Raw genomic sequence first — 14,884 nt, 5'->3', positions numbered from 1 at the left:
ATCCTTTTATAAATCGTATTTCCAATCTGAAGCTGCATTAAATTTATCAAATCACATTTGTATTCAGAAATGTCATCTTGCAGCTTATACTGAAATCTATAACTTAAAATATATTCTTAGAAGAGTAATTTATAAGAGCCATAAATCTATAGACCTTAATGTCTGCAATGGTCAATTTAAAAAATATGATTTGTGTGGTTTGCATTGCTCATATAATAATAGAATTCTCTCAGCATCTATAGCTCCAGGGATCAGTTAAAAATGAATTAGGTGTCAGATTTCATTTGCTATTAAGAATGAATAGAATTTCCATTTCCATGGTGATGACAATGAAAATGTCATGGTATATGGAGTCACATTAATGAATACAGCACCTTAGTTAAAATTTGGACTCAAAATTTATCTTCTGGAATTAAAAGTATAAATATTGCCTTCTAAATTAGAAGCCACTTCAAACACCAAGCAGTACACACCTGCTCCACACAACATTCACTGTGTTCTTGTGATGTGGCATCTTCTGTGCTGTAACTTATTAAACATCAGTTTTAATGAGGCTTCAGGTGAAATGCAGAAATAAATTAGAACAGAGAAAGCTCAGCAGAACTTGATCATCAAGTTGGACCTATGAAATCTAAGGTATCTGAGATGCTGGTGGTGTAAAGAATCAAAAATCAAATGTATTCACCACATACATTTTACATGTATTAGAAATCTGCTGTGGTGGTCGGGCAGAGCAAACATGCAACAAAACAAAACAGCATTCAACAGTTAGAGTATAAAAAATTATATAAAAAATAAAGTTAAAGTATTGATATAGAATAATTTGTGGATAATACATAAAAACCATATATTTATAATGTAAAGGGCATTATAAAAAGTGGCTTAAAGTGTTCAGCATACAGTGATGGGAGTGGGGGAACTGGAATGGTTGATCAGATTAACTTTCTGGGAGAAGGAACTTTTAAGTTGGCCTGCCAAAGGGTCTCTGCCCGAAACGTCGACTGCACTCTTTCCCATAGGTACTTCTGAATCTTCAGCATGTACTGATTACACCTCAGCAGATGGTCAGTTCGATTTCTATTTCTGAAATATTCAGGCTCAGCTAAGAAATGGATTTTCTGGTAAGATATTTGGTTAGAATCAAGAGTACTTAACAGACATGACTCAGACAATATCAGGGAATGATAATGAAGCAAAATATACTATATTGAAACCGAAAACCTTGACATCCACATAGTTTTTATCTGTGTATTGGTATTGTGTCTGTGTACAACTACATTTTCTTCGTCATGTGCCTTGCGCGTTACATGCTTGGGTGATCATCCATGCAGCATCAATGATATCTCGTACACTTAGATCTGTTAGTTCTTTCACAGTGTTCATATATTTTCTTCTTTGCCTTTCTCTGCCGCGTTTCCCAGGCATACGGCCTTGTAGTGTAAGGCATTCTATTTCTCCCTTTTGTGATGACATGGCCCAGGAATTTAAGTTTCCTCTCATTTAATGTTCTCATTAAAGATCTTTTTGTATGGGCATGTTGGAGTACTTTCTCATTAGTTACCCTATCTCTATATGATATTTTCAACATTCTTCTATGAAACCACATTTCTGTTGCTTCTAAGTTTCTTTGGAGTTCTGGTGTTATAGTCCATGTTTTGGAAGCAAAACTACATATTGATTGAATAAAAGCATGAACGTGGGAAATGGATTTAACTGGTATATTCACATTGCAGTGAGAGAGAGAACAATGCGCATGTGTAGACAACAGCACATACACAGACAGCAAGTCAATATGTAATGCTGGGGGGGGGGGGGGGGATCATTGCTCCTAAACAAATAGATCCATACATTACACTTGCTACCCCTATAGATTAATGTAACATAAAACTGTATAGGTATCAAACATTCAATTTCCCTTTCATAAACCCATATTCCCAAAATAAGTATGCTTTCACAATAACATTCCATAACAACTTCACAGTTCTAAGGTTCAGTCTTTTGGGTGGTGATCTTTAAGGATGCCGCCTCTGGACCTGTGGAGTGGCATAGGATTTAGTAGGCGTCTTGTCTAAGACAACATTCTCGGTTTCCGATGTCACGTTGCTGTTGGTGACATTATCACTGAGAGGTCAGTCTCAGGACTGTAATGTGTCCGTCTGTTGGATGCAGTCAACTCAGGTGTGTTCTTCTGTTGAGCATCCAGTATCTGGTCCACAAGACATCTCCATGTCTGATCTCCAGCATCCACTGTGTACATCAGTGGTCCAGTTCATGTAGCTACCCTACTGAGTATCCTCTTGTCCTCTCGGTATTCATGCATCAGGGCTTCCTGTTTAATCTCAAAAATCCTTGCTGCTTCACTTGGCAACTGGCTGAACTGTTTCTTCTGCACTTCCCTCCGTAGATCTGGTTTCAGGATGTCTACGTGAGATTCCTGCTCATGAACAGCTTTGCAGGTGTTTGATTTGTCATAACATGAACAGAGTTCCAATCCACCTTGTGCTGTAGAGAATTGTCATCCTTGTCTGTCGCTTTAATGGACTTCTTAAAAGTTTGGATAAACCTTTCAGCTAACCCATTCACTGCTGGGTGGTGAGGAACTGGCTTAAAATGTCTGCTATTTTTTTCATGAATAGTCGGAATTCTTCTGATGTGTATTGTGGTCTGTTGTCACTCACAATTTGTTCTGGTCAACCATTTCTAGCAAAGATAGTCCTCAGAGTGGAGACAGTCTTTGCTGAGGTGGTATGACTTGTTTGGTATAACCTCCAGCCACTTTGACCAGCATCCACAGCAATCAGAAGCATGGACTCCACAAATGGCCCAGTAAAATCAATATGTACTCTTTGCTAAGGTGAAGATGGCTATTCCCACGGGTGTAACGGTATCTGTGGGGGTGTATTGTGAACTTTTTGGCATCCCAAACTGCTTTTGGCGAAATCTCCGATCTTTTTATCTATTCCCTTCTCAAACTCCTTCTGATTAGCATTATACATCTGGGCTGTGCTATCTGGTTAGTGCTATCATTTGGGCTGCAGTTGCCTGTTGATGTCACATTGACAGCTTTGATTGACAGCCAGCCTAGTTGGATTTTTCTCAACCATTCACATCTGAAAAGTGCTGGCCCTCTACTTTTCAATACATAAAGCTCCAACTGCTGTGTTTGGCCACATTCTGTCACATTTACTTTCAGTTTGCCTTTGAAGACACTTTTACACCTGTGTAAATCTTTAGAATCACTGAGGTCTTCTCTAATATTCTCTTAGAAAACTGTCTGTTGCAGTCAGCCTCTGGAATTATGGACAAAGCTGACCCCGTACCCAGCTCCATTTTCAGCTTTACACAGAACACATCTGTTGTGATCCAGATCATTTTGTGATCTGTTTCAGTTATACTATGCAGTTTCACCTTTGTCAGACTCTATGTTGTCTGATTCTGTTTTGTATTCAGTAACTTTATTCATTTGCTTAGCTTTGTGTTTGAGATTTTTCACTCCGTTGTGCTTTTTGTCTGCCTTGCACACTCTCTCTATGTGACCTTGTCTGTGACACTTTCTGCACATTTTTTCTTTGAACCAACAGTCACTTGCATCATGGGAGGATTTGCCACACCGATAACATTTTTGGATTTTTGTGCCATTCAGGGACATCTTGTGCATTTCACATTCTAACCTCCTTTTCTGTGGTTCTTCTGCATCCTTTGCTGCAGTCTCCAATAATATTGCAATGGTCAGTGCCCGTTCTAAGGTTAGGTCTCTTTCTGCCAGTAGCCTTGTTTGAGTGCTTTGACTATGCATGCCACATACAAGCCTGTCCCTTAATGCATCAGCAAGTCTGTCTCTAAGCTCACGGTACTGGGAAAGTTTGCGCAGTTCTGCATTGTATTCAGAAAGGCTTTCGTCTTTTGTCTGGTTCCTTTTGTAAAATCTGAATCTCTCAGCTATTTCCAGCAGTTTCGGGCACAAATGATTTTGTAAAATTGTAACAATTTCGTCGAACGTCTTGCTTGCTGGCTTTGCAGGGGTTACTAAGTTGCGTAAGAGACTTTACCCAATAAGCTAAGATGTGTAGGGGATTTCTTTTACTCCTCCACCTTGTTCACGTTACAATACAATTCAACCCACTTGATATAAGACTTCAATCACGCTATCAAATTCGTGAACTTTCCCAGCCGAAGCTACTGCCACGTTATTTTCATTTTGAATTCGGCGCGTCTTTCACTATTACTCACATGTCCTTCGGCTTTCGCATGCTGTTTTAACTCTTGCTGTCTCGTCTCGTAACTGTCAGTGCAGTTCATGATATTCTCTGACATTTAGGTTTGTTCTCTTCACCAGTTTGCTTTGTCTGTGCACACCACATATCGATTAAATAAAGACACATACGTGGGAGATGGCTATAATTAGTGTATTCACATTGCAATGAGAGAGAGAGAGAGATGTGCATGTGCAGACAACAAGTCAATACACAGTGTTAAGTGGGGGGGGGGGGGGTGGCATCATTGCTCTTAAAAAAATAGATCCATACAATAGATACTGTATATTATAGATTGTCTTGCTTATTTAGCATTGCACATTAGGTTCAGTATTGTATGAAGCCAATGTGTCTCACTTTGTGTATAATACACTCATGGATGTGGAATGTTCTTGCTAAGCTTAAAATTTTTCATTGATTTGGAATAAAATTAATCCTGATATCCTTTGTGACTAATCTACAGTGCAAATAAAAAGTGTTCACCACCCTTGGAATTTCATCTTACAGCATTGAATCACAGTGGATTTAATTTGGGTTTTTTTTTGACACTGATCAACAGAAAACAACTTTTGTGTCAAAGTGAAAACAGATCTCTACAAAGTGATCTAAATTAATTAAAAATATAAAACACAAAATAATTGATTATGTAAGTATTCACCCACTTCAAGTTAGTGTTCAGTAGATGCAAATTTGGCAGTAATTCACACAAAATTCTGGAGGAGCTCAGCAGGCCAGGCAGCACCTATGGAAAAAGGTACAGTTAACGTTTCTGGCTGAAACCTTTTGGCAGCACTGGAGGAAAAAAGGTGGGGGGGGGGGGGGAGTAGTGAGAAACACCAGGTGATGTGTGAAATTAGTCGGTATTGACTCTGTGTGGATAGGTCTCTATCAATTTTGCACATCTGGACACTGCAATTTTTCCCTAGTCTTCTTTGCAAAACTGCTCAAGCTCTGTCAGGTTGCATTGGGATCATGAGTGAACAGCCCTTTTAATTCCAGCAACAAATTCTCAATTGGATTGAGGTCTGACTCTGACTTGGGCACTTCAGGATGTTAACTTTATTGTTCTTAGGGCATTCCTGTGTAGCTTTGGCTTTATGCTTGGGGTTATTGTCTTGCTGAAAAACCAATCTTCTCCCAAGTTACAGTTCTCTTGCAGACTTCATCAGGTTTTCTTCTAAGATTTCCCTGTATTTTGCTGCATTCATTTTACCCTCTACCTTCACAAGCCTTCCAGGGCCTGTTATAGTGAAGCACCCCCATAGCATGATACAGCCACCACCATGCTTCACGGGGTAGGGATAATATGTTTCTGATGATGTGTTGTGCTTGGATTATACCAAATATAGTATTTAGTCTGATGGCCAAAAAGCTCAATTTTGGTTTCTCCAGACCATAGACTCTTCTTGCAGCTGACTTCAGATTCACTCTCATGCTTCTAGCAAACTCTAGCCAAGATGTCATGTGAGTTTTTTTTCCAACAGTGGCTTTCTCTTTGCCACTCTCCCATAAAGCTGCAACTGGTGAGGCACCGGGCAACAGTTGTCGAATGCACAGTCTCTCCCATCTCAGCCACTGAAGCTTGTAACTCCTCCAGAGTTGTCATAGGTCTCTCAGTGGCCTCCCTCACTAGTCCCCTTCTTGCACGGTCACTCAATTTTTGAGGAGGGCCTGCTCTAGGCAGATTTACAACTGTGCCATATTCTTTTTATTTCGTGATGATTGACTTAACTGTTCTCCAACGGATATTCAGTGACTTAGAAATTTTCTTGTACCCAGCTCCTGACTTGTGCTTTTCAATAAACTTTTTGTGGAGTTGCTTGTGGTGTTCTTTTGTCTTCATGGTGTAGATTTTGCCAGGATACTGACTCACCAGCAGTTGAACCTTCCAGATAGAGGTGTATTTTTATTACACTCAATTGAAACTCCTTGACTGCACACAGTGATCTAATTATGTGATGATTTGGTTTTTCATATTAAATCCACTGTGATTCAATGTTGTAAAACAATAAAACATGAAAACTTCCAAGGGGGGGTGAATACTTCTTGTAGGCACTGTATATAAGCAAAATAGAAAATGCCACCAAATTTTCAATGTCTGTTAGCCTAGTAATTTTTTTTTTGATAAAGATTCTGAATACAGTTTCTTTCATGGAGTCTTTAGTCAAAGAACTCATCACTTTTTTATGTCAGTGTTTATTCATATTTGCTAGTGTTTCCTACACAGATTACAGAAAACAAAGCACAAACTTGATCACATTGTGACCATGTCAGAATCACAAAATATGTGTGTGAAGTGCAGCCTAAATAATCAGAATCATGTTTATTGTCATTGACATAGGCTGTGAAATTTGTTGCTTTGTGGCAGCAGTACAGTGCAGGCTCAAGAAATTACTACAAGTTAGAACAGTGAATAATTAAATAATGCAAAAGATGGATACTGAGGTAATATGCTGGCAGAGGGATAGAAGTTGTTCCCAAAACATTGAATGTTACCTTCCTGCCAACACAGATGCCTTGTGCAGGAAGGCACAGAGTCAACTGTACTTCCTAAGAAGGTTGGCGTCATTCAATGTCTGTAGTGAGATGCTGAAGATGTTCTATAGGTCAGTTGTGGAGAGCGCCCTCTTCTTTGTGGTGGCGTGTTGGGGAGGAAGCATTAAGAAGAGGGACGCCTCACGTCTTAATAAGCTGGTAAGGAAGGCGGGCTCTGTCGTGGGCAAAGTACTGGAGAGTTTAACATCGGTAGCTGAGCGAAGGGCGCTGAGTAGGCTACGGTCAATTATGGATAACTCTGAACATCCTCTTCATAGCACCATCTAGAGACAGAGAAGCAGTTTCAGCGACAGGTTACTATCGATGCAATGCTCCTCAGACAGGATGAAGAGGTCAATACTCCCCAATGCCATTAGGCTTTACAATTCTACCGCCAGGACTTAAGAACTTTTTAAAAGCTATTATTAATGCTTTTTGAGATGGTGATTTAGATGCATATCATATTTTTTTTTTACTGAGTTAAGTATTGTATGTAATTAGTTCTGCTACAACAAGTGTATGGGACATTGGAAAAAAAGTTGAATTTCCCCATGGGGATGAATAAAGTATCTATCTATCTATCTATCTATCTATCTTTATTGCCTTTGCTTTTGATATTAAAAGAATATTACCTTCTGTCTTTCAGACACATACTGGAGAGAAAGAGAAGATTTGCCCATACTGTGGACAGAAATTTGCCAGCAATGGAACGTTGCGTGTACACATTCGAAGCCACACAGGTACAATGATGCATTTATTCAAGTATTAAAATGTATACTTGAGAAAGGCCAGGCCATATATAATTGTGAATTGCTAACATTTACCTCTGCAAATGTATATTTAGGACTTTGGCTCATCTCCACATCCAAACATGAATGTCCTGAACTTGTTGACAGATTCTGCCAGCATATTGGTGCACTCTGTGTAGCATCCTAGAGCGAAGTGTGAGCCAGGTGAAATTCCCCAGTACTGGTGCCTTGGAAACTGCTCATAGACCCAGCACCATAAGAGATGGAAGTAGAATTAGGTCATTGGGCTCATCAATTCTGCTATGCTGTCTCATGGCTGCTACATGTTCCTTCTCAATCCCATTCTCCTGCCTTCTCAGAGTAACTTTCCATGCTCTGATTAATCAAGAACCTATCAACCTCTGCCTTGAATACCCCAAATGACCTGGGCTCCATAGTCACCCATGGCAACGAATTTCACAGCTTCGCCATCCGCTTGCTAAAGAAATTTCTCCTCACCTCCACTCTAAATGGATGTCCCTCCATGCTGAGGCTGCGCCCTCTGGTCCTAGACTCCCACACTACTGGATACATCCTCTCCACATCCACTCCATCTACACCTTTCAACATTCAATAGGTTTCAATGAGATCCCCCCCCCCCCTTTGTTCTAAACCATAGTGAGTGCAGGCCCAGAGCCATGAAACGCTCCTCATAAAATTAACTTTCATTCCTGGAATTGGACTTGTAAACCTCTTCTGAATGTTCTCCAACATCAGCACACACTTTCTTAGAAAAGGGGCCAAAACTGCTCACAATAGTTTCAAGTGAGGCCTCAACAGTGCCTTATAAAGCCTCAGCACTACATCTTTGCTTTTATGTTCCAGTCTTCTTGAAATAAGTTTTAACAGTGTATTTGCCTTCCTCACCACCAACTCAACCTTTAGTAAATCCTGCACAAGGACTCCCAAGTCCCTTTGTAACTCAAATTTTTGAATTTTCTTCCCATTTAGAAAATCTATGATTTCATTCCGTCTATCAAAGTGCATGACCATATACTTCCTGACACTATTCCACCTGCGTCTTCTTTGCCCATTCTCCTAATTTGTCTATGTCCTTATGCAGCCTTCCTGCTTCCTCAACATCATCTATCTTCATATTGTCTGCAAACTTGGCCATATAGCCATCGATTCTAGCAAATTGCCCCATTCAGTGATTTGGGGTAAGAAAGAAAACCATACTCGAGTAAAGTTCTGAGGAAGCTTCAGAAAGCAGTCAAACTTGGGGAAATAAGTGGAGTGGATGTGGAAAAAGATGTTGTTAAGCCTACATACAAAGACAAGAGTTAAAAGCTTGAGCATGATGGAAATAATAGTGTAGTTGTTAGCTCAACATTATTACTGCCCAGGGAGTCAGAATTCAGAGTTCAGACCTGGCGTCCTCTCGAAGGAATCCCTGTAGAATTTGTGGGAATCCTTCAGGTTGTCTGGTTTCTTGTCACAGTTTAGAGGTGTATCGGGTAGGTTAGTTGGTCATCGTAAATTGTCCCGTGATAAGGTTAGGGTGAAATTGGGATTGTCGGTGTTTGCTCAATAGTGCAGCTCTGAGGGCCAGAAGAGCCTATTCCGCTCTACATCTCTAAACAAAATAAATAAGTAATGAACTGATTAGCATCTATTTCAATGCAAGAATTGTAGGTGCGGTGTATGAGCTTCAGGCATCAATCAGCACATTGTAGACATTAGTGAGGCATAGTTGCAGGAGGGGCAGGACTGCCAGGTTAGTGTTCCAGGGTTCCATTGTTTTAAACATGATAGAGTGGGAGGGTTTAAAGAGGGAGAGGTGGCATTTCTCGTTGGGGAAAAAGCTGTAGTGCTTTATAATTCTGTGAAGTTCAGCCATGGGTTAGCTGTGGGGATGCAGTAGCAGGGTAGACCTGCAGACAGATGTTTTGAAAGCAACATACTAAAGGAGGGGCAAAGACCAGCAACACCAGTGAAAGGTGGGCAGGCAGGTGGGGCAAGATGCAAGGTTTGGACTTCTGAATCAGTCTATCGTGGCAGTGTTGCGGGGAGGAGTTCAAGAACAGCAGCACGGAAAAACAGGAGGAAGTGGATAGTCTTGTTAATTGACCAGGAACGGGTGCCTCAGACTTTGTGCGCAGTATTTTTTAGTAATTTTAGGCATTGCAGTATACCGCTGCCACAAAAAGCACAGATTTCATGACATATGTGAGTGATGATAAACCTGATACTGATATGGGTCTCTATTGTGGACTGTGAATGGAAAGGGGGCAGGGAAAGGGGAAACCATGGTTGGGGAAAAGGGAAGGGCAAGGGGATGGAGTGGGAAGACCAGAGGGAAATTCAATAGTGATCAATAAACTAATTGTTTGGAATCGATTGACCTTGCTTGGTGTCTCAGGACTGGGTGTATCTACACCTGTGGCACCAGCTGCCCTGGCACTTTCCTCACACTCCCTCACCATTCGCAATATCCGTTGTTCCCAGCAGATTTACAGGCTTGATCTCTGCTCCCTGTAGGCAAATGCGGTACTGTGCAAAAGTTCCACATACACTAGCTATATATAATGTGCCTAACGCTATTGCACAGTACTGTAGGTGGTGTCAAAAACACAGGGGGAGCTCTTGGGCATGAGAGAGTACAGTTACAGGAAAATAAGGGGGAATAGCATGGATCTGATGAAACAAATAGCCTCCTGTTTTAGCACTGTTTTAACAAAATTATGTACTCAGCACTTGCTCCAAAGCCAGTAGTGCCAGGAAATTTGTAGGTGCCAAACTAGACCTTTACCACACGTAACATACTTCCACTTCCCTAGACACAAGTTAACACTTTGTAAACCTCAAATAAATTTCAGTACAAGATTGCTAAGCCTGCTTTGACTTGCTTCCAGCTTTACACCAGTTGGAAAGCATTCAATATGGACGTAAAGCACAGCACACACTGCATTGTGGTATGGTTATGGATAGACATTGGAGAATGGGATCTGAGGCTTGATGTTAAGTTGGTAGTTCTGCATCATTTGCAATTTGCAGAACAGCTGTAAAATCAAGTTAGGAAGTTGATTTCTACCAAGCTCTTAAAAAAGAAGCTATTTTCAAAAAAAAGGGACCATCAACTGCAATAAAAAATGAAGGCAATCTTGCCAATGTTACCCTCATGCTGAGAACAAACAAGAGGAAAACATTGCACAAAGTGGGTACTGTTGGCATGATGTTCATAACTGCATACTGGTAGCTTCATTTCTATCACAGGATACTAAATGAACAGTCAGGTCAAACCATGCATTAAGGGTTGGAACATTCGAACTCATGATTGTGAAATTTCCACTAATAAGCAGTACCACTGCGAATAGTTCCAATTAAAAACTAGTTCACTTGTGTCTAAATTACTGGGGGTTAATGCAATCAGAAATTAGCATCAAGTTTTCAAAATGATATGGTTGCTTTCAAGAAAGAGTTAGATAGAGCTGTTAAAGATAGCGGAGTTAAGGGATGTGGGGAGAAGGCAGGAACGGGGTACTGTTTGTGGATGATCAGCCATGATCACATTGAATGGCAGTGCTGGCTCAAAATGCCAAATGGCCTACTCCTGCACCTATTATCTATTGTCTACTGTCAGGTAAGCCACAGGAGGATTCTGGGTTAAGCCAAAGACTCGATTTAAGACTACAAAATCCGAACAGTTCAACATACAGAATCGCAGTATGTGTACGCAGGCTTGAACAAGAAACTCAACAATCCTAGACATGAACACATTACCAGAAGGCGCTCAAACGAGATAAACAAATGCCAGTGAACTTCAGATCTTGTATCATACATTATCCTACGTTACTCAACATTAATTGTCAGGTAATCCATGCACTGCAAAGTTCTCAGCAGCGGGCTGTTTAAAGCAGAGAATAGAGGAAAATATCACAAAACAACAAGCTGATATTTTCAAAGAACCCAATCTATTAACGTCCAGACTGAGGTACCTCCAACTCATTTATCAAAGGACAATTCCATCGAGTAATTAAGACTTTCGCACTGTGTCTGATGTCATGTCCCAACAAAGAAAAATTAATAGACTAAACCTCCACAGAAGTCGGCTTTTTGTACCCTGGCTCTTACCTGTGCACATCTATACATACTTCAGGGTGACCTAGCCTCTTGCTGGAGGTGTATCAAAGAAATGGGCATGAATATGAAGAGACTTCCCTTTTCCCCTCTGAAGTGCTGGTGGTAGTGGGATGATTAGGAACCAGATTTGGCCCATACTAGATCACCAGGTGTAAAGTCACAGCTGCCACACATTACAGAGCTCATTCATTTCCATGGATATTTTGTAGTCTCAAAGCAGATAAACAGGAGTAATATATATTTTATTAATTATTTATGTTTGCATTAATGGTTTTATTTATTTTCATTTTTTGTGATTTACAAAATGCTTACTTTTTCATTTTTAAAAACTAAAATACATAACTAAACAAATTTAAAGTTGTTGAATGTTTCTGATGTCCAAGGATGTTCAGAAGTAGAGAATGATGCTTGTCAAAGATATTCTCAACCGATTTATGGACAAGTCTTGTTCTGCCCTGCAGACATGACTAGAATTTAATAACAGAGAATTTAGTGTCTTTGTACTGTAGATATGAACTAGTTCACACATGAGCAATGGAAATAATTCAGTCGAGGGGCCTTACTCAGCAAAATCAAAGCCATCATTATTCAATTGGAACAATGTGTTGAATGAAGGCTCTTTCCTGGATTTCTATAACGTTTATTCTGCATGATTATTGAATATAAAATTTACATTTGCTTATGGTATACAAATAAGAAAGTCCATGTGGGGGCAAGGTCCAGCAGAGCATTTGAAAAGCCACTTTGTTGGGCCATGATATTTGGCTAACAAACAATACATAAAACTTAGCATTAAAGAGTGCAGTTAATTGGAAATTGAGCAGAAAAGTACAAGACTTTAATATAGAGTGGGGAAAAAATCAAACAGTATAATAGACTTTTCACATTACAGCTGGCATAAATAATCCAATGGCTTGTGTGCAGAAAAAAGAAAGGAAAAAGGACTCTATATCAGCTTTATGATTCTTTCTGCCCAATTCTTTTTCTGCTGCAGAGTGTGTGGTCCTATTAGTTTATAAATATACTAAAAATAAATCTGTTCTAGTAAACTAGAATCAGATAAGAGCAGTCAGTAGACTATCCCATTGAATGCTTACATGAGAGGGTTAAATTACAGGCATGTGCTTGTGTGCACCAAGCATTAATTTGATGTGAAGTTCTGTTTCTGATGCAGAATGTAAAGACTTGTAAGTACTTTTTAGAAATTCAGAGTTAAGTGGTTTCTCAAGTCCAAGATCCACTTGAAACAAGCCCATGTTTAAAGAGATTAACTTAATTTGTCACAAGTATATCAAAACATTGGATTTGCGGCAGTGACAAACACAGTCCAAGGATTGTGCTGGCGGCAACTTGCAAGTATTGCCATGCTTCTAGTGCCAACATGGCATGTCCACCATTCACTAATCCAAACTGTGCGTCTTTAGAATGTGGGAGGAAAGCAGAGCACCTAGAGGAAACTTGCGCGATCACGAGGAGAACGTACAAACTTGTACAGAGAGGTGGGAATTGAACCCCGATTGGTGAACGCTGCACTTTAAGGTAATTGTGCTAACTGCTACACCATCGTGCCGCCCATGTTGGTCTAGTGAATATGTTTTTATAATCCACAGGAGCTGTAGTTCAGGTTTCACAATGTGCTGCCAGTTTGCAATGGAAAATTTGGACATAATAGGAAAAGATTAAAAAAAACACTAATAATAATTGATCACAACAGATCTAAGAAATGCCTAAAGTTTAAGTTTTATGATTTAGAATGAAGGTATTAAAAGTAAATAAATTATTAAGGTCAAGAAATTCAGCCAGCAATAAATGTGCTATGTGGTTAGTCTGGTGTAAAGCAATCTACTTCCAAAAATCAGTTGCAATGAAATCAGTGTAACTGAATTTTGGAAGTAGAGTGCCACATGCTGCTACTACTCTATCAACACCCAGGAAGGACTTTTCAGATATGGGCAGAATTATAATTTAACATTCTAATTAGGAATGTAAGAACAGGTGGCAGAAATAGGTGAAAAGTCAGTCTCAATCAAAAATTTGGAGAAAAGGTCGCTATTCATGTTGAATATGAACTGTGCTGTCTAAGAACCGTCAGGCACAGAGTTCACTTTAGAAGGGATGTGTTGAATGAAAGGTGTTCAATAGATATTTGATAATTGTTATTACTTTCAATGTGAAAGTAATAAAGCGTAATTTTAGTTAATTTCTTTCAAACTGAATTTGAAGTTCCAGCCAACTGCTAGATTTGCTTGTAAGAACAGAAGATAAACTAGTGAATATTTTCATTCAGACCAGAAGTGCGTATTTTTATCCAGCAATATGTTCTCGAGGTTGTTATTTCATTAATCTTTTTTTTTCAAAGTAGTTTTCAAGTCACTTTTAAATTTTGGATTTTATTTACATCTATTAAGACTGATTGATGTTAGCTAGTGTTTATAAACTTGCTGTATTCAACATGTGTATTTAATCTAATTTACCTAAGCTATGTCATGGCCATCAGCCACCAGCAGCTGCTGAGATGAAAGCTGTTTACGTGTCCAATAAAGTCCTTCTAAACAGAGTGACATAAGGCACCAAAAATATTAGTGACTTCAGAAATTCCATGTCAAGTTATGTTGCAGAAAATATGTTAACAGTCTTAAACTCCACATGGGGCCAGATGCAACAAATTTGCTTTGTTCTGTTCAGTTTTATATTTTTCTTTTATTGACTACAGATCTTAAATGGTCTTCCTGCATGGTTTAGACAAAAGGATAAACATTCAACAGAGCAAATATAAATAAAAAACAGATATAGGAAAATTGAAGTATTTTGTGTGTTTAGTGTCTTTATATATAGAACCAGGATGACTGGATCAGACATACAATGGGTTCTGGTTAACTGGGACACATTGGGACCAGTAAGTTTTTGCCCAATTAAGTGGCTGCCCTAGTTAGTTTAAAATTTCATTGGAATATTTAAAGGTATAAAAAAGATAAACTACCCTTTAACTGAGTAACAAGTTATGTATTTAAATGAAATACATAACAAATCAGAACACTACCAATGCCACTACAATGCTATAAAACTGTATCAACAGTTATCAAAATATCACTGTCTCAAAGTTATCAACAGTATCAAAAATAGTTATCAACAGAGGAATTCATCCAGTGTACACTGCCATGTAGGGGTGTTCAGAAAGTAATAGCCACTCTGGTGAAGCGGCATGTCATGTCCATTTTGATGCAG

The 14,884-nt window shown here is 39.3% G+C and overlaps 1 protein-coding gene across 5 annotated transcripts in view; it reads left to right on the top strand.

Moving 5' to 3' along the window:
• The window catches only part of prdm5 (PR domain containing 5), a 299,425-nt gene that overhangs the window by 172,568 nt on the left and 111,973 nt on the right, over positions 1 to 14,884 (top strand). For all 5 annotated transcript variants that reach the window (XR_012101305.1, XM_073065178.1, XM_073065176.1 and 2 more), the window contains one exon: positions 7,435 to 7,528. Coding sequence is in view for 4 of the 5 variants with exons in the window: in XM_073065178.1 (XP_072921279.1) it covers positions 7,435 to 7,528 (94 nt within the window). In the remaining variant the exon portion in view is untranslated. The remainder of the gene's footprint in view (positions 1 to 7,434; positions 7,529 to 14,884) is intronic.

This window comes from Hemitrygon akajei, chromosome 13, assembly GCF_048418815.1.
Source record: "Hemitrygon akajei chromosome 13, sHemAka1.3, whole genome shotgun sequence".
NCBI classification, from domain to species: domain Eukaryota; kingdom Metazoa; phylum Chordata; class Chondrichthyes; order Myliobatiformes; family Dasyatidae; genus Hemitrygon; species Hemitrygon akajei.
This window is presented reverse-complemented; position numbering and strand designations above follow the sequence as displayed.